Here is a 27,439-nt window from a genome sequence, read left to right on the forward strand (position 1 = left end):
GGGGTTGTAACATAGGCAATACAAGCAATAGGAGGGGGATGACCTAGGAGTGAATGTGCAATAGTAAGAGGAGGGAATAGGGGGGCATGTGTGGTAAGATAGTAACCTAAACTTAGTCATCTTAGAGTGGTCCCGGGCTTGCCTATGGGCACTGCTTCAAGGGAACAATAACTGAAGGAATGGGCCCTATTTGGGGAGAGTCAGTCAGGCCGCTCTAGATGGCTGATGTTAGGGAGAATAACCTCTGACCCACTTTCGCTGCCTAGTGCACAATTATTCTCAAGCTAAGTCTGGCATATATTTGGGGAGACAACTTAAGAGAAATCCCTCTGTTCCTCACAATAGTCAATTGGCGTAACGGTTCACAGACATGTTCTACCTCCTACTTTGATGGGCAGCAACTGGAGTCTTGAAAGCTCATGAACAGCCATCTGAGGTGCAACTATTGGTCTCTGCCCCGTGCAGAGGAAAGAGGAGTGATGAAAATCCAAAGACATGAGAACAATTACTCCATTAGAATGAACCATGCAAACATCAGTCTTCCCAACCCGGGGACCAAAGCCAGATGGTGCCTGGCTACTATTGTCAACTACACTGAAAAAGAGATCCTTGGTAGAGTGAGAGACAAATGTGGGAGCAAGACTTGTAAGAGAGACCAGGCTTACTAATCAGACACAGATGGACCCTGGAGACTGGCCCTTCCGTACCCTGCTGGGCTGAAATGGAACAACTCGCCCCTGTGTCACAAAGGGGTGCACTAGTATTGTATTGCTTTGCCATACTTATATAATTTGCATGCTGAGCAAATAATCCTAGAAATTGGATTCTGTGAAGGAAAAGCTTTAACTTCTACTGTGCAAATGACCCAACCTTCCTTGCTAAGAAGCACTTACTGACTGAAGATCAACATTACAGCCTTTGGTACAGACTACATCTCAACATAAAACACAAATTCACAATTGGACTAGTAAGTAAGCAAAAAGCCGGAGTCCATTGAAGTTGTCAAGGATTTTATTTTACTTGGATCCACAATCAATGCCCATGGAAGCAGCCAAGAAATCAAACAATGCATTGCACTGGACGAATCTGCAGAAGACCTCTTGAAAGTTAAAAGGGCAAAGATTTCATTTTGAGGACTAAGGTAAGTCTGATCCAACGCACAGTCTTTTCAATTTCCTCATATGCACGTGAAAGCTGGAATAAGGAAGACCAAAGAAAATTGGTGCATTTAAAAAATGGTATTAAGGAATACACCGTACATGGATTTCAATACACCTTACTGAATGCTGAATAGACCTTAGTGTATTTCACTCTGTCTTTCAAGAAGGTCAGCCACAATGTTCCCTAGAAGCAAAGATGGCGAGACCTGGTCTCCTGTACTTTAGATATATTAACTGCAGTGACCAATCCCTGGAAGTGGACATCACTGCTGGTAACAAAGTCCTCACTAAAGAGGAAGACCGCTCAGGAACAATTGGCATTACATAATCTGAAAAAACAATGTTCTACATCCTTTGGTGTGTATACACTGGGGTCTTAAAAAAGCTAGTGAGCAAGATGCAACTATCGGGTTCTCCTCATCCAGCGATAAGAAGAGTGTTGAAAATGGAAAGCCACGTGGAAACAATTAGTCCATGAACTAATGGGCCATACAAACATCAGTCTTCACAACCCTGAGACCAGAACTGATGGTGCCCAGCTACCACCACCACCTACTCTAAAAGGAGCATAGTAGAAGGTCCTGGATAGAGTGGGAGGGAAATGTGGAACCAAAAAATCATAGAAGAGACCAACCAGGTTTATTGGGTGGATAGAGATTGGTGGACCCATGAGCCTCTGTCACCCCTTCGGGCCTGGAACTAAACTCACTCCCATGGTACAGTAATCATTGATGAGCAAAAGGGCATTTGCCCCAGGACAACCTGCAGAGCAGGAGGAGGAATGGATACAAGAAAACTCGGGGAGGAACGGGGGCCTGTGATGGATGTGTGACAGGATGCACTGGATGAGATGAAAACAAAAGGTGCACAAATTGTTGAATGTAAAGCATGGTGTGCTCTGGAAACCTTCCCTCGGTTCACAATGAGATTTTTTTTTTTTTTTAATGAAAACAGAGGAAGCCCCTTGAGATGGATGCATACATGGACTGCAAGCCTGGGCTCAAATGTGGCAGCAGTTGTGTGGGTAAGTGTTTCGAACCTCCTTTAAGCCAAACTCCTGAGGTAATCTTAACAAGAGTTAAGATGCTTACATCAGAAGAGGGAGAGGGGGGGACTTGAATTTCCAGGGTTCAAGATTTATAATCCTGCATTTCCAAGCCATAGTGAGACTTGAATTGTGCATTTTGTGTTGCTCTGTCTGCAGCAGCCAAGAACTGGGGCCCCTTAGTCCATCCACAGTGGTTTCCCTGAGCTCTAAGATCTCACCTGAGGCCCCTACGGGTATTTTCTTCTGTTATTAGATTTCAGAATATGTCCATGTCCACAGTTTTTCAAAGCTTCTCTAAGGGTTCCCTTGAGACTGCATTAAGGGAGAAAAAGAGGGTGGCTCTCCTAAGGCCATCTTTATTCTGATAGGATGGCAGAGAGTAGCATATCTCTTACTCTGCCAGTTGTTCCTTTTTCTCCTTCCTTGGCCTTTGACCTTCTCAGATTGTAATTAGCTAAATTTCAATTGCTGTCTCTTCTTCCTCCCTCCCCTGCTCTGATGAATTCCTAGTGGCCGTGTATATGGCAGATTCTCTCACGTTGTCCCTCATGTAAAAGGCTTCTCAGAGAAGCCATGTCAGGTTGACTCCCAGAGATATGAACACAGACAGGTAGAAGACTGGAAAGGGGTCTTATTTTCCTCATGCAAGTGTGGGCTGGGTGGCTCAGGCAGAGTGCAGTACAGGCAGCAGAGGGTGAGGGCCAGCAGGTAGAGCAGGCACACCAGGCAAGAAATGACTGTTGCAACCAAGGTGGGCAGTTCCTAACCTCTAGCCTCAGATGCCATGTGCAGCCATGCACACCTTAGTAACAGATCTCAGCCAAGGTGATAGATGAGCAGATGTGCGACACAGACCCTCAACAACAAAGACATGCGGGACCAAAGAAAACATACGGGTCATAACCCTGGAACTGAGCTTCAGGGGGAGGAACAGGAACATGGATTGAATATCAACTAGAAGCAGCAGCTGATAACAGGAGGTTTGACATGTAGTTTACGTTATTGAATACAAAAAGGATCTGCAATGGAAACCCCTTACCAAAAAAAAAATTTTTTAATGAGTAAAAAAAAATTTTTTTAATAGCAGCAGTTGAACAAAAGCATCCAAAGAAGAAACAAGCAGGTGAGTTGTGGGCTGGCAAGACTGGGCTCGGGCATAATCAGCTCCACTTTCTCCAGACCAACACAAGTGCCCACACCGGTAAATAAGGACAAGAAAGGTGAGGTCCTCCCTGTTCCCCACAGCCTCCTGGTGACCAGCCACCACCTCAATCCGCAGTTCCTGCTATACTCCCCTGCACAGCCCCTGCTCTGAGGTCAGAGCTGAGTCCTTGTGGATTGATTCCTAATACACACAGACACTCCTCAGGCCACACCCCACCCACCCGCCAAGTCTGGAGACATGTGAGCTCTACCTCATTACAACAGAAAGTGCGGTGCCTGAGCCTGTCAAGAATTCCTTCCATAACCACCTGTTTTGCCTACAGCGGTGCTCTGGCTTTGAATTCCCTTCCTGGAATAAGCACCATCTGAGCTTGCACCAACTACATCTGGACCAGGTCACTGACCCCAGAACACAGCTAGGCCAGAACCCACTCCATCTAAGACCAGGCTGACAGCAACAGCAATGCACAGTGTCCAAATCATATAACGTCCTACTTCACAGGATGTTTCCTGGGTGTAAGCAATACGGAACTGTACTGTAAAGAGTTGTAATAATACATTACTACTCAAGCCCAAAGAGAAATCTCAATGGATTTTCTGCTACCTTTTCAGTTGTTGAAAATCGCCTGGGCTGGCCCTCACCTCCCCACCCCCACCCCCACCCCCCTTAAAGGATGGACAAAACCAATATTTACTGAGACTACAAAGCACAATGTTACATGCTTTTCAATCACACAATAGCCTTTTGTTCAGTATCTCCAAATCGGGCACTGTGCTGAATCCCGGGGGTTCAACTGTAATCTGGAAGAGTTTCAATCTTTAAGGAATTAACAGATCCTCACAAGGTTAACAGACTTGTGAAAAGAGCATACGATAGTGTTTCTGTAGAGCCCAGTAGAGGGAAGGTCCTGGATTCTATTTACAGTACGGTGAGGTAGAGCTTTTGACCAGATCTAACACCTTTAGGAAGCCAAAAAAAGGACTGGGTCATAACAAAGGGGCTGGAAAGAAATCAGGCACCCATTAGAAACCTACGGAAAGATCCAAACTGACCATGCGCGCACTAAACCCCTTAGGCCCAGGTGAAACCAACTTGGCACACCCACCTTAGGCACTAGCAAATGACATCACACAGCTAAATGTAGCCAATGAGATCCACCAATACCCTCAACCACATCCCTCCAGTAATGCAGGAGGGGATAAAGGCAGGGCCAAGGAATGGGGAAGGACGGGGAAGCTTTCTAGGGATTTCCTGCTCCCCTTCCCTGAAACTGCCGCCACCTTCAGCGTTCCAGAAATAGCGTGTACTTTTTGGAGACTAATACCTGAAACTTCCCTTCATAAAAGTCACTTGGATTACAAGAGCTCTTCTGCCACGTGCATTCTATCAGCATTGAAAAGCAAGAACTGACGTAAACTACCCCAGAAAACTACCAGCACTAGAACTGCTGTGAATGCTGAGGTTTCCATGGGGCAGACTGCAGGCAGGGACCTGAGGGGCATGCTGAGCGCTGCTGGAGAAAACATGTGTGCTAAGAAGTCTGGACTTCATGCTGGGGGCTCTTGATGCATTGTTAGCTCATTTAGGCCTTACCCAATTCTGAGATTAAAATAAAAACTTAAAACTAAAATTTCTGTTGAAGATGTGAGCTGCTCACAATTGAGTAGGAAGTGGTGGAACCAGGAGTGGAGGTCTAATTGAAAACAAAAACTATACTGCTCCACTCCAGCCACAGCACAAGTCCACTAAACCTACAGATAGGTGCCACTGCCCAATGATTGCCTCCTCAAGTTCACTAACTCCCTGCTCAACGCACTGAGACTTGAATGTTCCTTAATAGCTGCATTTATCTGAGAAAGTGGCAAAGACACTAAGCTTAAAGCTTTTACTTACTGCCCTGACTCACTTCCCCTGTGAATGTACTCCCTCTAATATGTAAGTGGTTTAGTGCTGTATTATGGCTACGTCTAACTTAGGAGATAAATAGGCAGGCCAAGTAATGTAGTACTGTTATGGTACAGCTACTTCTGACTTGAGTTGAGAGAAGCAGTCTTGAGAAACATCTGAAGTACACCTGGCCTGGCGACAGAAGGACACAGGCTCATGTATCATAGAAAGTGAAGGACAGGAGCTCATACATCAAAGGAGGTACCCTAAGACAGATGTTCCTTTGAAGATTAAACTTGTCTGAAAGGGAGGGGGCAGCCTTGCCCCAGGGTGTACATCCCATGGCATTGTAAGCTATAGATTTTACTTCCAATCAGGAAGGCTAGTACACTAAAAAGAAAACTGTACTGCAGGAGTATTTAAAAATGGTACAAGAACAGACAAGGCAGTCTTGGAGATTGTAGCCTGCTGACTTTCCAGATTCATTAATAAAACACACTGGCCCTTTCCTTGCCTCCGTGATTGACTACAGCCAGCCAGTTCAGCTGCACAACCGCTGATTCCCAGGAACCTACAGTGGCTCGTCCCACTTCCCACTTTTATAACCTGGCCTCAACCTCTCTCTGCAGCCTTCACCTCCCACCACACCCTGCAAGCATTCCATGTAGCCACAGCCTCAACACTGAACAAACTTGCCCCGCACTCAGTGCTCCTAACCTTACCCCAGTACTGTTGACCGACAACTCTACCTGAAATAACCTTCATTCATCCTCAATCTCCAACCACCATCATAAACCTGGTCTGGTTAACCCCAAATTATACTTTCTAGACCCAGCTCAAATGTCACCTTCTCCCAGAAGCTGTCCACAGTACTACTGCCTCTGGCCCTTGTGGAATTAGGCAATTATCCTCTGTACTTCCAGAACGCATCTACTTGATAACTTTCAGTGGGAAACAGAACCAGGAAGAAAGTGTATGGGCACAAACTCTGAACATTCAGACGTTAAGGAGTCTGGGAGGCCAGGGATCCCGTGGAGGCAACCTTCACGTTTGTGGGTTAGAGATGCATCCCCCTCACCTCCTAAGTAAAAGTCATTCCCTTCAATGTCCCCCCATAATAATGCCAAATTTAAGGTACTGTTTGAAAACATATGGTCATTGACTACAGTCTTGAAGGTCAACAGCTTGAAGGCTATCTGCCATCAAAAGCAATCAGATTCCATTGTCTGTTCCACCCTAAGGGCCCCCTCCCTTCTGATAAGAATCAGAGATTGTTTTCTTGGAGAAGAATCCAGACACCTAAGGTCAAGCCAACTCAGATGCCTAAGGTTAGGCTGCTATCTTGACCCTAGAGCCCGCCCACCTAGTGATAGATGTACCTTCTTGTCACATGTATGCCGCCTCTAGTGCCTCCCCTAGCTCATCCCCCTGGTGTTACGTGTACACCTCCTGCACACTCCCTGCTGTTACGTATGAGTTTACGTGACTTGCCTGAGATGATATAAATCTGAGTGAACAAAGCACAGTCTCAATCTGGTCCCGGTCTCCGCTGAAAGAGGTGAGCCATTGCATGCTTTATCTTGTCTGATGTCTCTTTAATTTACCCAATTTGGAGGGAGGATGGGGAAAGGGGGGGGGAATGGAGCTGATACCAAAGGCTCAAGTAGAAAGCAAATATTTTGAAAATGAGGATGGCATCAAATGTACAAATGTGCTTGACACAATGTATGTATGTATGTATTTTGAAAGGAGCTATATGAATCCCCAATAAAATTATTTTTTAAATTTACCCCTCAACTACACAACTGCCTCTAGGACCCGTTTGGTTGTGGGGAGGCTGGCCCCCAACAGCTTTCCAGACTGGCTAAGGCTTATTTTTCCTCATAATTGTGTAGCTGTATAGTGGACACTCAATAAAGGAGGAGGAATGGAGAATCCTTTCCTGCGCCCAAAGCCCTGCCTCACTCCCTCGCCGTTGGGGCTTTCCCACTAGCACCCTCACTGCCTGAGCCAGGTCTCGGCTTCTCCACGCCTTCTGGTCTGGGGCCATCCAGTTTCTTCCCTGGGGGGTTCTGCCTTCATTACAAAGCAGAACCACAGAGGTGGAGGTGGGGTAAAAGGGAGATGACGTCAAGGAGTCCAAGCAAACAATGTTTGGAAACTGACTTTGGTAGCAATTATATTCTATTTGATGTGATTGAACTTTGGAATGATACGATCTATGTATCAAATCCCAACTAATAATAATAATCAGAGAAAAGAGGGGGTGCAAAACCACAAAAACAAAAGCAGAGCCAGATACCAGTGGCTTTCAGGACTCGAGGAACCTCTGAGGGACGGTAAGAGTTAATTAGGCATATCGTTGGGGGAGAATGAGGAAGAGAAGGGAGCCTTGGCCCTTTAGGGAGGTCACTCTGCACACTGTCCCTGAGCCAAGGACCGCCTTCTGACATCAGCAACAGCTGTAGGCCTCAGCCCTCTGGCTTCCCCTCCTTCCTCTTCCCCTCTCCGCCTGGCCAGAATTCTCCACAGGATGGCAACAGCGGGGCCTTGAACATTATCTGCTTGACCTGTTCCGTAATAACCACCTCCACTGTGGGTAGGCACACGTGTGCACGAGGGCTGAGGGTTCACGTGTCTCAAGTACACATGCAAGGAGAAGCCTGGTCGGTGGCACGTAGGCCTTCCCAGAACCCCCCTCTAGAGGCTCCTTCTAGTTCTCTATTTCTGACAGCCAGAGGGCCCAGGCACCGGCTGGAAACTCACAGCAAACCCGGAGACCTCGGTTCGTTCGGTCTTCTCTCAGACAGTGGAATGGACAGATTGTGTAACTCCATAGATTTTGCACCCCAATCTGCTTCCACAGTGGATCACTCAGCAGAGAAGGGGCAAAAGACTGCTCTGCAGATAGCCTGGAACTGAGTGCTAGCTAGGGCAGGGGTGTGTGGTGTGTGTGTGTGTTGTGTGTGTGTGTAGGGCAGGGGTGTGTGTGTTGTGTGTGTAGGGCAGGGGTGTGTGTGGTGTGTGTGTGTGTGTGTCTGTCTGTCTGTCTGAAAGTGGAATCGGACATGATGCCTGACTCAAGCAGATAATAATCCCACAGGGGACAAGCAGATACATATAAACCGTTAGATCAAGGCTATACCCCTCTAATGGTACTGGCATAGGATGTGAGTCAGAAAAACAAGACATTCCAGAGGGTTGGGGTTGTCAAGGAAGGCCTCCCAGAGGCACTCAATGGGCCTTAAGGACTGGGCTAGCAGATCCTACTCAGAAACCCAGCACCAGGGACTCCGTGGGTTCCTGGGCCCTTCCCACCCACTCCCTAGAGACTGAGTCAGGGGCTGCAGGCCTCGCTCTGCTCTGTGGGTTGCAGGAACAGGACCTGTCCCCGTCATCCTCTCTGGAGTGAGAGAGCAGGTGGGGACAGGCTACTTACTGCTCATTGTCAGCCTTCCCTCTGCCACCAGGCCTAGGAAGCTCTCACACACAGGAAGCAGGCCTTGGGCTGGGGGAACATCTAGTGTGATCCTCTAGACCCCCCCATAATACCTGCAGAGGGATCTGGCTTAAAAGCCACCTCAAGGTCATCCCTAAATGGAAAGCATTTCATCAGAGAGCTGCATGCCGCCCAGAAGAAGGACTCTGGTAACTGTAGAGCAGGCTCGGTTGCCTTGGAAATCTAAGAATCAAAAACCACACCCACTGCCACTGAGATGACCCCAACTCACAGTCAACATACAAGGTAGAGTAGAAGTGTTCCACAGGGTTTCCAACACTAAATCCTTGTGGGAGAAGCCTCATCTTTCTCCTGAGCAGGGGCTGCTGGCTTTGAACCACCAACATAATGATTAGCAGCCCAAAGCTTAACCCATTGCACAAGCAGAGGTCCTTGCTAGGCAAAATTCACTCCTCACTGCCATCAAGGTGCCTCTCTGTGGGTTTCCAAGACTGTAACTGTTTATAGAAGTAGAAAGTCCAGAGGCCAGTTGATTTGAACTGCCAACCATGCAGTTCGTAGCCCAATGCTTAATCGCTACACCACCAGGACTCAGGACCTCCAAAGTACCAAGACTAGAGTGAACATGCCTTACCCTGATCTCGCAACTGCCAGGTCCCACAGCACAACTAGTCCAATCTAGACTGTTGCGGGGAGAAGGAAGGTCAGGTCTCGTTCTTCAGTTCCCTCTCCAGTTCTATCCCAGGCTTTGAGCTTACAGGGCTGAACCAGCATTCAACCCTGAGGTTCCACCACCCTCGTCCCAGCCAAACCCACTAACAAGGAGTCACTACGAACCGACTCAGAAGGGGACTTCTCAAAAAGTGGTTCTGAGCCTGGGCAGCATTTCTCCCCCAAGTGTAGAGGTGTTGTCCACGAGATCACAGCCTCAGGATATATGTTAATGCACGTTTCTAAACCTCAGCTCCAGAGCTATCGAAGCCATCGGCTGAGCACGAGGGCTGGAAACGTGCATTGAACACTTAAGCATCCCAGGTACAAAGGAGTTGCGGTGGCGCAGCGGGTGAGGCACCAGCCGCCCGCAGGAGAAAGATGAGGCTGTCTGCTCCTACAAAGATTTAGTGTCTCAGAACCCCTAGGAATTGTGGGCCCCCAAACACTCCTTGAGAGCCATGGTACTAGGATATCTGCTTTCTTCTAAACTGCCTCCATCTCAGGGCTGTTTCTGCCCCCTCCGACTCCAACTTTCAAGTCTGGCACCAACCTCTCCACTCCTTTCTGCCTCAGCCCCTACGCATGCCCCGCCACCGGCCACGGCAGCCCAGTGAGGCAATCCCTCCATCCTTGACCCTGTCCTTTGCACAGTGAGTGATGGCTTTTTTTTTTATCTCCTGATGATGCACAGCCTTCAGCTGGGAGTATTTAAGGCGCAGAAGCTACTGGACACCCAGCCACAGCTGCAAGTCCCAGAGGCAGACCTTGGCAGACTCAGGACAGAGGACCACTCTTGGGAGTTAAAGCTAGAGCAGCCTCAGCAGCACCCCCGCCACTCCATCCCCCCCGCTGCTAGGAAGCAATGCTACTTGCAACATTTAAGCTCTGTGCTGGGAGCTCCTACAGATACATGCGCAACATGAAGGGTGAGTTCGTTTTCGTTTTCGTGATGGTGGTCAGGTCAGGAGCTCCTGAGCAAAGTGGTTTAATGGGAAAATAATTAAGTGGGAGTCAGGCCATCCCGTTCTGATCCCAGCGTTGTCTCTGTGTGGGTTAGCCTGGGCACGCACATCCCTTTCCTTCTGGGCCTGTTTCCCCAGCTGAAGAACCAGGCTGAACACCAAGTGCCTGTGTCCCTTCCAGAGTCTGTCACTTCTGGTCTCCCCTCCAGGCCTCCAGTCTCTCTTGAACTATTCCTGACTTTGCCTTCTTTGAGGGCAAGAGGTACCCAGGCAATGCCTTGACCACCAGTGGTAGAGGAAGATAAAAGCTTTGACTCCAACAAGCTTGAGACCTGGGCAGAGGAGAAAGAGGGGAAGGAGGACATTCGAAAAGCAAGATGAGAGAAAGTGGGCGGGAGTCAACATGAGTCGGGACTAGGCAAAAACCAGGCAACATATGCCAATTTTGTAGAATTCATCGGGACTACAAGGAATGTGAGCAGACCCCACTGCCACCTCAACAAGTCCTCACCTAAACCATCTAAACAAGTTTCTTTCCAAAGACTCTGGATTGAATTAACTCCCACTGACACAGAAGCCAAAGAAATGTTGGTTAGTGGCACGATGACATATTGTGCTGCTAACAAGATCAGCACCTATGACAAGCAAGTTAGTAGAGAATGGCATTTTTCTAAGCAGCCCCCTTAACCATTTCTTATCCTCCCTGCAGGGGTCAGGCACCAGGCAGTGCGGGCTATTGGGCAGGAGCTGAACCGGAGAGCACTTGGGGGGCCGGCCCCCAGCACATGGATTAACCAGGTCTGCCGCCGCCGGAGCTCTCTGCTTGGTAAGTGCTGATCCTTCGGCCAGTCAGGAGGCTCCTGGGGCCAAGTTGGACATGTGGCTCCAGTTTTTGTCTCCCTCCCCACCCCAGCAATTTTCCTGTCACTCACTCAATTTGGGAAGGCTAAAAGTAGAGTTCCTCAAGGCTAGCCGTCCTCCCTCCATCACCTGCCGCTGTTACCTTGACCTGCTGTCTGGTCCCTATCCAAGGCTTTGGTTTGGGGTCTTCAAAGGAAAGATTAGGTCGAGAGATCAAAGGGCTGGAAGGGGTAGGAAGAGAGGGGAGCTGGAGAACATGCAGTCTCCTTGGCTGTGTCCCCAGGTTCTCGGCTCGAGGAGACGCTCTACAGTGACCAGGAGCTGGCCTATATTCAGCAGGGTGAGGAGGCCATGCAGAAGGCCCTGGGCATCCTCAGTGACCAGGAGGGCTGGAAGAAGGAGAACCAGCAGGTAAGAGAGGTGGAGGAGCCCACAGCTCCTCAGTTCATGGCATCCAGGCCAGCTGGGACCCTTGGTCTTCTCAGATTCCTGCCTGGTCCGGCAGCCACCAGGCAGCGAGTGTTTCTAGCGTAAGAACTCTCCTTTCCCAAGAATATATCCCCAGCCACCACTTGCCACCCCGTCTGAATCAGCAAACCCACAGCAGCAGGATGGAGGGTCTGTGCTGGTCAGGCCACTGTGCGTGCGGCTGAACAATGCAGGGGAGGCCTGGGTTCAGCTCTGCAACAGGTGGCAGGGGTGAGGGGAGGTTTAGGGGTCCCTGCTCCTGAGAGCTCTACCAGCTGGCACTGGGAGATGGTACCAGGGTCCAGGAGAAAGACTAGTAGTTGTCACTTGAAACTGGTGGTTTTTGTGTTCTGCAAAAGCTCACACCAGCTGCTCATTACCCAAAATTCAGGTGAAATCTCTCCCAGCTCAAGGTCCCAGGGTGGTGGTGATGAAACTACAAAGTTTGAGGCAAGAAACGTGGGTGGGCTCTCGGTCCCCCTCTGCCCTTAGTTAGGGGCCTGAGCAAAACACTGAGCTCTCTGGGTTGCACATTCATCTTGTGTGAAACAAGTTATTAACTACCCAAATCCCAAAGAGCCCATCCAACATTCTATCTGTCAAATTCAGGGGCTGGACTCTTCCCACTCCCAGGTTCCCCTGTGGGACCTGTGAGCTTCTTGAGTCAAATAAGGGTTTTTTTCAATTGGACCTACTAAGCCCACAAACAAAAATAATAGATGGAGGAGCCTTTGTCTTCAGTAGGCATGGGAGAGCGTGGCAGGAGTGTCTCGTTTCCTCAGGCCCAACTAACCTAGAGACTGTGGCTCTCCCCTTCTGACCTTACTTGGTATTGCCTATGTGCCAACGTAGAGATTGTTCTTTCTAATCATTGTCTTGGGTCCCCTTTCTGTCTCTGACAGGCAAATGGAGACAAAGTGCTGAGTAAAGTGGTCCCAGATGTTGGCAAGGTATTTCGTTTGGAGGTGGTGGTGGACCAGCCCATGGAGAGGCTCTATGAAGAGCTTGTGGACCGCATGGAGGCCATGGGAGAGTGGAACCCCAATGTCAAGGAGATCAAGGTGAGGAGAGTCCAGGTGTGGGTGGCAAACTTAGGGAGTCCAGCTTGAGAGGTCAGCCAAAGAAACGACCCCATGAGGTGGGTGGTGCTTCAGTCCCAGTACTAAGTAGAGACTCTTGTTCCCTTATGGCCTGGTAGGTTCTTCAGAAGATTGGAAAAGATACAGTCATCACCCACGAACTGGCTGCAGAATCTGCAGGAAATCTCGTGGGGCCCCGTGACTTTGTGAGTGTGCGCTGTGCCAAGCGCCGAGGCTCCACCTGTGTGCTAGCTGGTATGGCCACACACTTTGAGGAGATGCCTGAGCAGAAAGGAGTCATCAGGTAATATGGACAGCAACCTCAATACTCCCTAACACAGTCCCATGGACATACACCTGTGTTCAAAGGCTTGAATTCCCCAGCTCCAAAATATCCACCCTTGATCGTCAAGGGCCCTACAAAGGAAGTAGATGCTTATTTTCCAAAGCAGGGGTAAAAGACCAAGATTGGCCATACCTTAGCCAGCCAGTTTACTGAGTCTCTAAAAAGAGTTGAAACTCAGAACTGCTGCCCTAGAGTCGATAATGACTTATGGCAACCCTGTAGGACCAGGTAGAACTGCCCGTGAGTTTCCAAACAGCTGACCTTGCAGATCGCAACTGAACGCATAACCACTGCACCACCAAGACTCTTCACACACACAGAAAGATCTTAATAATTTTCTAAAACAAGGGCAAGTTCAGAGTCCCATGGTATGTGTGCTCTGTGACTAGCAATTAAAACCTTGCAATCATTGATACCAATTAGAGCATAACAGCTACCTGCTGAAACTCTTTTCCTCACCTCCCCAAGACCTAGGGACCAAAAGGCCCAGCAAGGGGTCTCCAGGTTTCTGTTCCAGCTTACAACCATTATCCTGGACATCAATTCTATTTAGAGGGCAGGAATGTCAACATGCAAAATATCATCCTTGGCAGAGGGTGACATTTATCTGACATTTTAGATTAAGGCAATGTACTCTAGGAAAGGTGGCCTAACAGAGAACTCTTGTCTTCGATATACTGTGGTCTTCTTGATTTCTTTCTATTCATTTTCCAGAGCCGAGCATGGTCCCACTTGCATGGTGCTTCATCCCCTGGCTGGAAGTCCTTCAAAGACCAAACTCACTTGGTTACTCAGCATTGACCTCAAGGTGAGGGTATGGGAGGTGACCCAGAGTGTTAAGTGGTAGTGAGAAAAACAGGCTTCTTCCCTCGCTATACTACCACATGACGAACTGTAAGAATCCACTTTGATTTTCATAGAATCACAGACTGTTAAGAGAAGGACTTGAGTGGTGGCCTAGTTATTCCCCCATCTCAAAATCCTGCACATCAAATTTCAACTATTCAAGAAAACTCAGGCACAGGAATCTCGTAGGAAAGAGGGGAATCAACTTGCCCTGGGCCACACAATGGGGAGAATACAGGGTTGGAATTTGTCTTAACTACAAATCCTGTGCTTGCTTCTGAAATTAAGACAGCAGAATAGCAATGCAGTCCTGGACCCTGGTCAACTCTCAGGTTGCACCTGTAAACAAACTGAGAGACTGTCCCAGACAACCCTTAATTTTTGTGACAGAGGGCTGAGGGGTGTAGAGGAGATTATCACCCAAAGATGACCAAGCTCCCTTCTATTTCAGGGGTGGCTGCCAAAGACCATCATCAACCAGGTCCTATCACAGACTCAGGTGGATTTTGCCAACCACCTGCGCCACCGCTTGGAATCCAAGTTGGCCTCTGAAGCCAAGGGTTAAGATCAGCCTGCAAGACTGTTTTATGGTCCTCTTCTGGGAGAAGTGGGATGAGATTTCAGTGTTTAGAATATGACACGCTAGGGCTCAGACTGGAAAATATGAGGACCAATGGGATGCAGCTCTTGGGCAGAGCCTCATTATTTCATTCACTGTGAATGAAGGTTAAGACTCTCAAGTATTCACCGTGAATGAAGGTCAAGGCTAAGAATTCTGGCTCATTTGCTCACCTAAAAAGACCCTAAAATGCAACTTGCCTATATGAGTGCGGGGAATACTAGGACAGGGACTGGGACCTCTTGCTTTATGAGTTCAAGAACTTCGTTTGCTGCAGACAGACAGTATGTTTAGACAAATGGGATTTACAAAGGGGGAGGAAGCTCGTTATGTGAGCAATTCCCCTTAGTAAATACCGTCTAGAAATCCACTCCAAAGTTTTTCTATGAAAAAATAAAAACTACTTAGTACACTGGTTCCCACTTCTTCCATGAGTGTGTTGGTAAGAATAAAGACTCATAACTAACACAAATGCATTAGTCTTGAGCCTATTTTAAAAATTTACCTTGAAAAATTAAACCAATTCCTCTAGCTCATTAAAATTAAAGAAATTATTGGAGGTTTGTGCCATTCCATTACTTAGACTCTATTATCACATCTTTTCTAAATATTCAATTTCTATGTTAAGTATTAGCCTAAAATCAGTTCTTAATTCTACAACTGATAAGTCGATTAATAGGCATTAGAAGGTGGCGACTGGGGACTTTTACTTGCCTAATTAAAGGGAAGGATGATAGTGCATTAAAATAGAAAAAGAATAGTATTTCTAAGAAAATCCAAAGTAGACTTTATTATCTTTCCCGGCATACTGAATCTCGGGTCAGTCTATACTTCCACTTCTGGCTAGCAGTTTTATTACTTCAGACACTGAGTTGTATGAAACGGTCATAGCTATGCGCTCTTTGGGGGCTGCCAACTTTTCTAGTTACTAGACTAATATCTTGAGACAGGGCTGGGGAGGGGGGCGGGTGGAGGGAGAAGGGTAGTATGATAGCACATCTCCTTTATTCAGAAGCCTTATGCTTTAAAAGTACAAACTGAAATGACTTTGCTAAAATTTATGAGTAGGTTGAAGAGCCCTGGTGCTGGTACGGTGGCCTTGTGCTGCTAACTGTAACGGTTGGTGGTTCAAACCCACCAACCTCCCTTTGGGAGGGCCATCTGCCCTGTAAAGATTTAGTCTCTGAATCCTAAGGAGCAGTTTTACTCTGTGGTTATAAGTCAGAATCGATTTAATGGCCATGGGGTACCATCTGAAGCGCTTCCATTCTAGTTCAAATAGCATTGAGGGTTTCGTCATTTGGAAATAGGGCTCTAGCTTATTTATTAAACAAATTAGCGTTAACAGGAATACTGGTTATGTATCGAAGTACTGTAATTCTACAACTGAAAAAAGTATTTATTATTATTTATTCTGACTGTTTCTCCATTTAATTCTAGCATGGATGAACTTATAGTATATTTGAGAGTCTCAGAGTAAAAGAAAATAGTGGTAGAAGTATATCTAGAACATATTTATCATCCCCTCCCAGTTTAAAGAGAACGGTTAATGTTTTAAAGGAGCATACTGTACAATGTACAGGAACATATTGTGGTTTCAAAGACAACAGGCTGTAGGTAAAGAAATGGGCTTTCAAAAGAGATCATGATTTTGAACTGGATTATAATCTGCTTCTTCAAATTCTGTATCTGTTTTTTGTGGTATGCGTGGGCATATTTTCCATTTTAATTTTACATTAGAATAAAACAAGTTGTCACCATGACCTGTTTATAGAAACTACCTTATATATTTAGGACTATGGTGGTCTAATGGCGGTCAAATCCTCGCCTTCGGTGTGGGAGACCCAGGTTTAAATCTGAGTTACGCCCTCATGAGCAGCCACCACCACTTGCCTGAGGAGGTTTGGGTGTTTTCATGATTCTGAACAAGTCCCAGCAGAGCTTCCAGACTGTGATGGATGAGGGAGACTTCTGGCATCATCACCAAGGGGACCCCACCAAACTCACACCAATTCAAAAAGAGGTTTTATTTGGGAAGAGTTTCTACCTTTTTAAAGCTGCAAGCAAGTTCCTTCCACAAGTAAAGTTCTAGCTAGAGACCTAGTGGTTTCAGAGATACCAGTGTTCAAGTGTCTTTCCCAAAATCAGTAACAAAAACATACGGGCACCAAAAAGAAATAATTTTTAGATTAGTTTGGAATGTACAGCTACATTCATTGATTTCAGCCATTCTCAAAAATAAGCCAATAACTTCCTTGGAAGTCAGATGGGATAGTCAATATCCACAGAAGGAATATCTTTAAATAAGTTAGCTACTTATTCATGCCTTAGGAAACATAGGCAACAAAACCCAGCTGGCAGGGAACATAGTACAGCACCAAGTTCACAGGAAACTCAGAGGAGGGTGGAGTCAGCAGGTGTTGGCATATGGTACACAATGCAAGAGCATCACTGAGAGTGAGGAGAGAAGTTTCCCGTGGTTCCCAACTTCCTGGGCTTCTAACTTGCAAAAAGGAAAGGCTGTGTTCTGCAGCATCTTAGGGAGAACACTTAATGCTGTTCAAACAAGCCAAAACAAATAATAACAAAAGCACACCCAGTATCATTCTCCAGAAAGTCCATGTCAGAAAAGAGAGGGACCTGGTCAGGGTTCCCATGGGGGACTCCGCCTCCCATCCACTTCTGTTTCCACGTGATACAGGACATCAGCCAGAGTATGTTCTACCACAGCGCCCCAGCCCATGTCACTTATCTGCAGGAAGAACGAGACATGGGGTGAGTGAAACAGCCACAGCCAAGCAGTCACAAAGATACTGAGGGCAGGATGCTGACATTTCGAATGTTACTCACAGGGCGGTACGTGAGATCCTTTGGAGGATACTTGAAGCATGGCCCAAAGTTAATGGAAACCTGGGGTAAAGTTAATGCAAACAGAACAGACATGAAAAACACAAGAATAAAATGAAATAGTTCGATGTAACAACGATGAAAAATACAACTTTGCTCTAGTTCCTAAATGTTTCCTCCCCACTCCCACTACCATGACTCGAATTCGACCTTGCAAGTCTGGCTAGACCAGAGGATGTACACTGGTACAGATAGGAACTGAAAATCCAGGGAATCCAGGACGGATGAGCCCTACAGGACCAGTGGTGTGAGTGGCGAAACAGAGAGGGTAGAGGGAGAGTGGGTAGGAAAGAGGGAACCGATTACAAGGAACTAAGTGGGTGAAGGGAGACGTCGGACAGGGCAAGATATGACAAAATAACAATTAATAAACTATCGAGGGCTCATGAGGGAGGGGGGAGCGGGGAGGGAGGGGAAAAATGAGGACCTAATGCTGGGGGTTTAGGTGGAGAGAAAATGTTTTGAGAATGATGAGGGCAATGAATGTACAAATGCGCTTTACAAAATTGATGTGTATATGGATTGTGATAAGAGTTGTATGAGCCCCTAATAAAATGATTTTTTTTAAAATGAAATAGTTCATTCGTTTAACAGAGAAAACTTTTCTCTTTAAAGTGCAGTTGTGATATCCAGGGTATAACTGGAACATAGGATCAACCCCTTATTAGTTCTACCCCGCACCCCCAGGAGTTAGGTAAATAAAATACACTTGCATTGATTTGTTATAACCTATGCACTTTCTTATTTTACTGGCTTCACTGGTGACTATGACTAATACATGGAAACGTGCAAACAACCAATTTTCAATCCTTTAAAAAAAAAGCTAATGAAGATAATTTTTTTCTAATGGTTCATAGTTTAAAAACAACAACAGGCAAAAGTTATTAACCACCCATAAGTTACCATGAACTGGAGTTCTGGTGGCACAGTGGTTCCACGTTAGACTGCTAACTGAAAGGTCAATACTTCAAAACCACCAACTGCTCCATGGGAGCGAGACAAGGCTTTCCACTCTTACAGTTATAATCTCAGAAACCCACTGGGGTAGTTCGAGCCTGTCTTCTAACAGGGCTGCTCTGAGTCGGAACTGACTTGGAGGGCTTTATCAAGGCCTATCATGAATGCGTCTATCTGATGTCCTTTTAAAATGCTATCTTTGCTCTACAGAGTGCAACAGAAATGTATAGCTCCAGTAAAGGCACAATCTTTAGGCACGAAAATGCTGCGCCAGTGCCCCAGCAACACATTCTCCTCTTGTTCTGAAGCCTATTCAGCGTTCTTTCTAGAACTCAAGCATTATTGCTGGTTCATCAAAACCACTCGCCCACTGCACTCCGGGCCTCCGGCTTTCACAGGCTGAGCAGGATACGTACCGTGCAGCTCTTATAGAGGGAGATAGCTGGGAAGTACACGCCCTCAAAAATATCTTTGTACGCCACACCTTGACTGACACCATTCTTATAAAATATTATCTGAAACAAAAAACACTCGTTTGACTTCAGGATTTATAAAGATCAAGGGGGGAAAAAATCAACTTGAAGAACCTTTTAGAAGTACTGGCATTATGCCAGACCACCGCTATAAAGTATCCCAAGAACATATAGTTTGTATAAGAAAAACACCTTGCAGCCATAAAATTTAATTTTTTATTTAGATTTTTTTCAATGTACTTTTACATGCACCATCTAGTCGGTCTTGGATTTTCTTATTTTCTGAAATATTTTGCATTTTAATCAAATAGCTCTCCATTTGATTATTCGTTATATTTATTAAAAAGTACACTTTCAGTGATTCCTTGGAATTATACCCATTCAAATCTATTTTTTGTTTCTTTTTCTTGCCTCAGCATTTTACTTCTGCCTCTTTCTACTTTGAAAGCATCTGGATCTTCTATCAGTTTCTGAATCTTCATTTTCTCTTTCCCTTAATTATCCTGAATGAACACACTTTTTTAATATCCAACTAGTGACTTCTGGAAAGGTCCCTTTGCTAAAGCAACTTCACTTCCTCTGATTCCTCTACCCAGCAACAGCCATTTTCTCTCTGGCTCTATCCCCCGTTTGTTAACTGTCTCCCTTTACAAGCGTTCCCTAAAAATAAGGGGAATGAAGTTATTTTTCCTACAGTCTGTCTATTACTGCCCCAGGTGATGCCCTGGCATCTTTCCAGCACAGAACTTTCATCCTCCCTTTCTCCTTGAGGTATCACTAAAGGAGTGCTATGGCCTTGGGCAGACATCTCCCAATGACCCTGGGAATAAGTAGCAAACACTAGAAAGTGCTGGGTGGACCACTATAGCATCTGGTGCTCAAGGTCACAGAGCAAGGTCTCATATTTCAGTGTTTTCCTCTGCTCTGGACACCACCCCTGATAAAGCATAAATAAATCTGCTTCCTCAATCTCTAGCTTTCACACTGTCTTTTCTGGCCCCTGAAGGGACTCAGAGCACGTCTCTTCGAGCAGCAGGCTGCAGAGTGACCCCTGTGTGAGCTCTGCTAGTCATGTGACCAGCGGATTCCTTCATTCCTCTGGGAGCATCACTTTTCCCCTTTCGGTACTGAGGGGCAGACCCGGCTGTCTCCAAGGCCTTTTAGTCCCGAGGCTGTGGCCATGACTCACCTCACTATGAGGAGTTTGCTTTAGGCTCTTCTCGGCTTTATCCACAAAGTCTTTTTCTTCAAAATACAAATAACTTTTGAACTTTATCAGAGCCTTGAAAATAAAAAGAGAAGGGGGGCGGAGGGGGAAGCATATTGAAGCATTAGTTACATCATAAAAAAATGTAAAAGCCAGATACACGTAAATAGCACCAAGTCCTTGGGCTCTATACCAGAAATTTGAAGTCTTTGTGGAATTCATGTTGCTAGACTTTGAATTACTATGGAATTCTCAAAAAAGGTCTAGATGGCACAGTCGTCAAAAGTTTTCTAAAAGGCACTTATTAAGAAAAATCAGGAGGAAACACATACATATAAATACACACTGTCACCACACAAAAATGTAAGGGTTTTTGGGGCGCGAAGCAGAATTAAAGATCCAATTGGTAAAGTTTAGAAGCAGGCTTTATTGAGAAGCTTGCGGACGGGTTCAGTAACTCACATATTGAGCTATGAAACTCACATGAAACCGCGCGAGGGGAATTTCTGGCTGCGTTTTTATATCCCCTGGTGGCAGGCACAGCTGCATACAGGGACTTCAAAGGGAAGCGCTCATTAATTTTATCTATAGGTCCGGGATGGGTGGAATAAACACATCTTCAAGGGATGCAGGGAAGTGGTCGTTAATCTTATCTATAGGTACCGGGGCAGGTGAAGTAAACATATCTTCAAAGAACATTCTTTCTCGGGAATATCTGGTTCTCAGAACTGGTGATTTTCAGCGAGGGGAGGGGAGGCCGAGGTGAGGGAGGCCCATGAGAGGTGAGTTCTGAGAACCAAGAAGGTGCCGGATTCAAAATGGAGTCCCTTGTGCCAAGACCAGGCAAAAAATATTCCCTAATAGAACTCATAGATTTCTCTCACCCCTGCACCAATAATTCCAATACGGGGGTGGGGAGGAGATACCACCAAGTTTATGAGGCTTAAAATTCCTTATTCTACAAAAACAATTCTGACGGTTCGGTGTGCAATCACTACTTAATTGCTCCATTTCCTGCTTCTCCACACGTAGTCCCTGGGTAACCACCTCGTCTAGCGGTGGTTAGTCCAGTCGTCCATCAGTAGTCCATCTAACGATCTACCCCCAGATAAATACATATTTTAAACATTTCCAATTTCTCAGCTCTTCAATCCATTGTTGCCAAGTGGATGCCATCTCATGACGATCCTGCAGGACAGAGTCAAGGTGCCCAGCTCACACTGACGGGCTTCCAAGGCTGTAAACAGTACTGAAGCCAATTGTCTCTCTTTCTCCAGAGCCTCCCGGTTTGTAAGCACTACACTGTTAAGGTGGTTTTTTTACCCCCCTAAGAATATAAGTGTACTAAGTGTGGTTAAAAAAAAAAGAAAAACAACACAAAAGAATAAAAGCTGAGTTTCTCTTTCTCTCACGACTCCCTCAAACTCTAGTCTCCATCACCAAAAGCAATCACAAGTCCAGTCTCCGAATACCCTGCTGATGAGTCTTAAAAAACGCAGAAACAGAAACACACCACACATCCAAAAGCAGCACACTCTACCTTCTCTTCTGTATCTTGAGTTTCTTACTCAGTAAGGTCTGTTGAGGATGGTTTCGCATCAGGATATAAGTAGTTTTTAAAAGCAGACCCCTGTATCCTGTTATATGACTGTATTTTCAACGAAGACCTTTGTTCTCTATAGAGCCAGGACTGGGCATGGTGAGGATGCAAGTGAACAGTGTGCCATCAGCAACATGGCTCTTAGCATCAGCACAAAGGTGAAGGAGTCACACGACTCAGGCTAAGGCTGTGACAATCTAGGTATGAAGATCAACCAATGGATCGTGGAAACGAGAGATAGTCTAGAAATAAACCTACACCTGCCTCGCCATTTAATTTTACCAAAATAATTCACTTTGTTTTTGACAAGAGATGATGGATTAAGTAGATAAGCACACGGAAACAAAACCTTTAGCCCTCAGTTTATACCATACACACAAAGTTAATTCAAGAGGATCGGAAACCTTAATGTAAAGCTAAAAATAATCATTCTCTCAAAGGAAAAAATAGGACAATATCTTCATGACTTGGAAATGAGCACATTTTTAAAAAATTCATAAAAAGCAAGGTGTTATAAAGGATTTAAAATTTCGGTCTATCAGAAAAGACCATTAAGAAATGAACAGGAAAGCGACAGACTAAAAGAAAAATACTAAAAAAAAAAAATAAATTCAGACCTTATAGAGACTTCCTGAAACTCAGTAACTAGAAAAAACAAAAAGGAAAGACATTCAAATAGAAATGTTATAATAGATAGACAACAAGCATGTTACTATTATCATTCATCATCAAAGAAGTGCTCAATGAAACCATAATGAGGTGCTACACACCAGAATGGCTAAAAAACCAGAAAATATGTGGGCAAAGATGTAGAATAAATAAACTCACACAGTATTGATGGGAATGGAAAGAGTCTGGCAATTTCTTGTGAAACTAAGCATATACCCACCCAATCATATTTTAGGTATTGACCCAAAAGAAAACAATTTTTCAAAAAGATTTTTATATGCCTATCCCTCACTCATTGCCACCAAATCCATGTCAACTCATAGTGACCCTGTGCGTTTCTGAGATTTTAACTTTATGGGAGTAGAAGCTCCATCATTCTACCTCAGAGAGGCTGGTGGTTTCAAACTGCTGACCTTGAGGTTAGCAACCCGAGGCATAACCATTGTGCCACATGGGCTCTCTTTACATGAACATACAAATACTTTGTTTAAATAACAGCCCCAAATTTTAAACAGATCAAGTGTTCATCAATAGGAGAATGGAAAATCTGTGGGATAATCATATAATGGAATTCTAATCATTAGTAAAAAACAAATTTTAGATATATGCAACAATATGGATGAAGTTGAAAATCATTATATCAATGATAAAAGCTGACTGGATAAGACTCCATTACTGTATAATTCCAGTTGTTTAAGTTTAAGAACGAGTAAATTAATCTACGGTGGGAAGAGAGAAATATGAATAGTGGTCCCCCTCTAGGAGGCTAACAGTGGGGGTTGATGAGGAAAAGGTGGGAGAGAACTTCTTGGGGTGACAGAGATGCAACGTTTCCTTAAAATGTGAGTCAAACATAAACTCAATGAATGTACACTAAAAATGTATACATTTAATGCAAATTGTGCATTAAAAGAAAAAACGAAACAGTATGGAACATGAGCTAATGATATGCAAACTGAAGTACACAGGGAGAAGTACATTATGCCAGTCCATTTATCTGAAACACACAAAGCAAGATGGCTAGAGAGATGGTTAGATAACACATTTATGTTAAGTGTAGGTGGTATGTCAGCACTTAAACAAAAATTTTTCGAATGCCATTTTGTTTGAAATTCTTCATAATAAAACACTGGAGAAAAACGGAACAGTGGCCAGCCCGGTAAGCACACAAGTAGGCCGTGACTGGTGGCACGGGCTGCCCAGGTCTTCAACCCCGGCAAGGCCTCAGAAAGGACAGACTTACCTTATCTTTATAAGTATCAGGCAGTGACTTGGCCGTCTCTGTGTCTTCAGGAAGACTGATATAAAACCCCAAGACATCCCCTTGTCCATAGCCCGAAGAGTAGTGTTTGCCAATAGACTGGTGGAATTTGGTTCCTTTTTTACTTCGCCAAGAATAGCTAAATTTATCGTAACCTAAGGGAGCCTGAAGGTTACCTGTCGCAATAAAAAGATACACAGGAAGCAAATTACCAGTGCAATCTGGGTTGCTAAGCGAAAAGATTCCACTCCTTAATTTGGGTCAATTTTATTAAATTGCCAAAGAATAATTTCTCATAAACAGAGAATAAAAATAAAAATATCCCAAGGAATTGCAAGCCAGCTAACCTGTCAGGAATTGATTTTTCTGTCCATAATCCTCTAAGCTCAGGAACTACACTTCTTTTTTTTAAAATTAATTACTTTAATTTAAATCATTTTATTGGGGGCTTGTACAGTTATCACAATCCATACATACATCCCTTGTGTCAAGCACATTTGTACATATGTTTCCATCATTTTCAAAACATTTTCTTTCTACTTGAGCCCTTGGTATCAGCTCATTTTCCTTCCTCCCCCATGAACCCTTGATAATTTATAAATTAATATGTTTTTTCACGTGGGACTATACTTCTATGTGCTGTACTGTTCATACCATGGCCCCAACTTACCTAAGGGCTGGGACCAGCCTAGTCGAGCAGCAGTGTCTGGGGGCATCTCATCCACGGTGATTTCAAAGTACCAGGAGCCTTTCCGTACCCCATGAGAGGCCCGCACCATAGAGTAGCCCTTCTCTCCAACCACAGTCAGTCGGTCATCAGAGATCTTCAGCTGTGGAGCTATAATGATGGAGATTAAAACAGCCCTGCAACTTATCTGAGATACATGGAGACAACTGCCACAAAACCACGAATCCCCATGCTACAGTAGAACAAAATTGAAAAATCAGATCAGGTCAGTTAAAAAAATCCACATAAATGGGGGGAACCGATTATAAGAATCTACATATAACCTCCTCCCTGGGGATGGACAACAGAAAAGTGGGTGAAAGAAGGTGTTGGACAGTGTAAGACAGGACAAAATAATAATTTATAAATTATAAAGGGTTCATGAGGGAGGGGGGAGCAGGGGGGAGGAGGAAAAATGAGGAGCTGATGCCAAGGGCTTAAGTGGAGAGCAAATGTTTTGAGAATGATGAGGGCAACGAATGTACAAATGTGCTTTACACAATTTATGTATGTATAGATTGTGATAAGAGTTGTATGAGGCCCCAATAAAATTATTAAAAAAATATATATATAGCCACTTAAGAGATGCACAAAGGAAAGGAAGAAAGCCATCAGACGACAGGTTAAAATGAATTGTACTGAATACTCCCTATAGCAACCAATTGTAATGTTTTTGGATCCTAATTTAAATAAACGACCTATTAAAAAATTAAAATAAATGACCTTTAATAATATTTAACTTTGAATCTGAAACAATTTCAGACTTTAAAAATATACAAGTTCCCAAATATCTACCATTCAGTTTCTTCAAATGTTAACATCATCTATAGCCATAGTAATTAGAAAACAGAAAATTAACACTGGTATAACACTATTAACTCATCTATTGATTGTATTCAGATTAAGCCACTGGTCTTTCCCCTGTACAGGATCCCATCCACCGCACTCAGGTGCTGTGCAGTCTCCTTAGTCTTACTCAGTCTGATTAGTTCCTCAGCCTTGGTCTTTCAGGGCACTCAGAACTGGCCACTTAATTTATAGGATGTGCCTCAATTATGTGTGTCTGATATTTGCTCATGACTTTTCACAAGGAGATCCCCAGGCTTGTCGTTCAAGGTAGCCAGACCATAGAGCCCAGCTGCTCAATTCCTCCAAACTCTCAAAACTGTGTGTCAATTTGTTGTACAGCAGTTGATAACTAGCATGAGGTGATTATACTAATTCTTACACACTTAAACACACACACGAGTGATGGCACCTTGACAACTTACTCAAATGGTTAAAAACAAACTTTGCTATTAAGTTTACTGTATACTTGAGATTGCTTTAAAATAAAAGGTTTAAAAAGTTCCAATACAGACTGATCACCAGTTTTTATTAAGCCTACAGGACACTACCCTACTGCTTCCTATGCCAGAGCTACGTATTGATTTCCAATCAGGTACTGTTAAGGGCTATGTTTTTTTCTCACATCTGCTGCTCCCCCAGTTACAGCTAGCAAGCATAGTTAAGCAAGAGAAGTCTTACTTCTTCATCTTCAAGTCACTTAAACTAACCCTACTTACTATCTAAACATAGGCACCACTAACATAAGCCAACAAGTCCACACAGAATAAATGTTAGATTCCTTTTATACCCGGGAGTACTTCACTTCCAAATGAGCATGACTGTGGGACACAGTGTTAGCGTGAAACCAAGAAAGAATGGGCTCTGAATGTCATCAAGATGTGGACCTGTTTGGAGCTGTCCATTCAAGCAACTGTAAAAAGATATTATTTTAAGCAATTGTGAAAATCTGAGGATGGACTGCCTATTAAATAATAGGGGAACCCTGGTGACATAGGGGTTCCACGCTGGGCAGCAGCTCACTGCTGAGCTGCTCAAAATCATCAGGTGCTCCATGGGAGAAAGACAAAGTTTCCCATCCACAGACAAGGACAGTTCTACACTGGAATCAGCTCAATGGCAATGAAGCTTTTAAAAATTATCTAAGAATTATTATTACCATAGTTAAGTATGATAATGGTGTAGTGGTTAACTTTTTAAATCTTCAAAAGACAGCTGATACATTATAGAAAATGTTGACAATAGATACCACAGAAAATGGGTAAAAATCCCTTATAAAGAACTCTTAAAATCCTAATAGAAAACTGGGAACTAAAATGCTTATGCAGACCATTTTAAGAGCTCCTAATGACATATGAGAAATGCTCACTATGTGGGGTGCTTGGCTGATTCTGTTGTGAAAGGGCTGCCAAATGCACTCAGCATGCAAGGAAGGCTCTTACTGGAAAGAATAAGCGAAGGTGCATTTTGACAGAGAATCTACCAGTAGGTCATTCTTCTGCTTACTGGATTACCCACTCCGCTTTCCAGAACTGCCTGAGTTCACTTTTGACTCTTCAGTGGATCTTCTTTTGGAATGATGCTTAGTACTCTGGCCATTGTTTTCACTATCTTTTGTACCACTTGGATAATGCCCCAGAAGTTGGGCCTATTCTGGTAAAACACTTCCCTCTTCAAAAGTGGAAATAAACCAGTGATCTAAAAATACTTTTGACTATGTCCTTAAAAGAGACAACAAGAGCCAGCACATGAGTGTTATATTAGTCTGGATATCTTTGGGCATTTTTAAGTCCCTTTGGATATTGTTTTAAATGAGAAATAAAAGGCAAAAAGAAAAATCCCCAAACTCAAAGATATGCAATTAAAACAAACAACAACCAATGAGATACCTTTTCTCAGCTATTCTACTGGTTGAAATGAAAATATAGGACACTATGTTCTGTTGAGATGGTACAATCCTCCAGAAGGGAAAGTTGGCTACAGTGAACAGCCTACACCTGCCCTTACCTTTAAGTCTGTCTAGTAATCCCACTCTAGAAATCCACTCCATCAAAAATCCATGCTTCGCTCTCTGACCCTGAGCTCCTTGCTGCTCACTCCCTGCTCAGTCCCCTCTCCCTTGTTCCCCTTCCCTCCTTCCCTTCCCCCCCTCTCCACATGGACCACCAAGCTGGGCT

General features: G+C 44.7%; 2 protein-coding genes across 3 annotated transcripts in view; one reads left to right on the top strand and one right to left on the bottom strand.

The window, feature by feature from the left end:
• The first annotated feature begins 10,166 nt into the window (after positions 1–10,166).
• STAR (steroidogenic acute regulatory protein) lies at positions 10,167–16,378 on the top strand. Its single transcript, XM_004696206.2, has 7 exons — positions 10,167–10,360; positions 11,106–11,222; positions 11,541–11,668; positions 12,628–12,786; positions 12,924–13,108; positions 13,865–13,958; positions 14,448–16,378. The coding sequence occupies exons 1-7, from the start codon at positions 10,297–10,299 to the stop codon at positions 14,559–14,561; spliced, it is 861 nt and encodes a 286-aa protein (XP_004696263.1). The 5' UTR covers positions 10,167–10,296; the 3' UTR covers positions 14,562–16,378.
• A 249-nt stretch (positions 16,379–16,627) lies between these two features.
• Positions 16,628–27,439, bottom strand: part of ASH2L (ASH2 like, histone lysine methyltransferase complex subunit) — a 31,496-nt gene continuing 20,684 nt past the window's right edge. For both annotated transcript variants that reach the window (XM_045286562.1, XM_004696205.2), the window contains 6 exons: positions 24,360–24,527; positions 23,672–23,865; positions 20,142–20,234; positions 18,896–18,994; positions 17,466–17,525; positions 16,628–17,367 (listed from right to left, as the gene is read on the bottom strand). In XM_045286562.1, the coding sequence (XP_045142497.1) occupies positions 17,260–17,367; positions 17,466–17,525; positions 18,896–18,994; positions 20,142–20,234; positions 23,672–23,865; positions 24,360–24,527 (722 nt within the window). In that variant the 3' untranslated portion in view covers positions 16,628–17,259. The remainder of the gene's footprint in view (positions 17,368–17,465; positions 17,526–18,895; positions 18,995–20,141; positions 20,235–23,671; positions 23,866–24,359; positions 24,528–27,439) is intronic.

This window comes from Echinops telfairi, unplaced genomic scaffold (genome assembly GCF_000313985.2).
Source record: "Echinops telfairi isolate 266 unplaced genomic scaffold, ASM31398v2 ScPeMD7_9;HRSCAF=40, whole genome shotgun sequence".
In the NCBI taxonomy this organism is placed as follows: domain Eukaryota; kingdom Metazoa; phylum Chordata; class Mammalia; order Afrosoricida; family Tenrecidae; genus Echinops; species Echinops telfairi.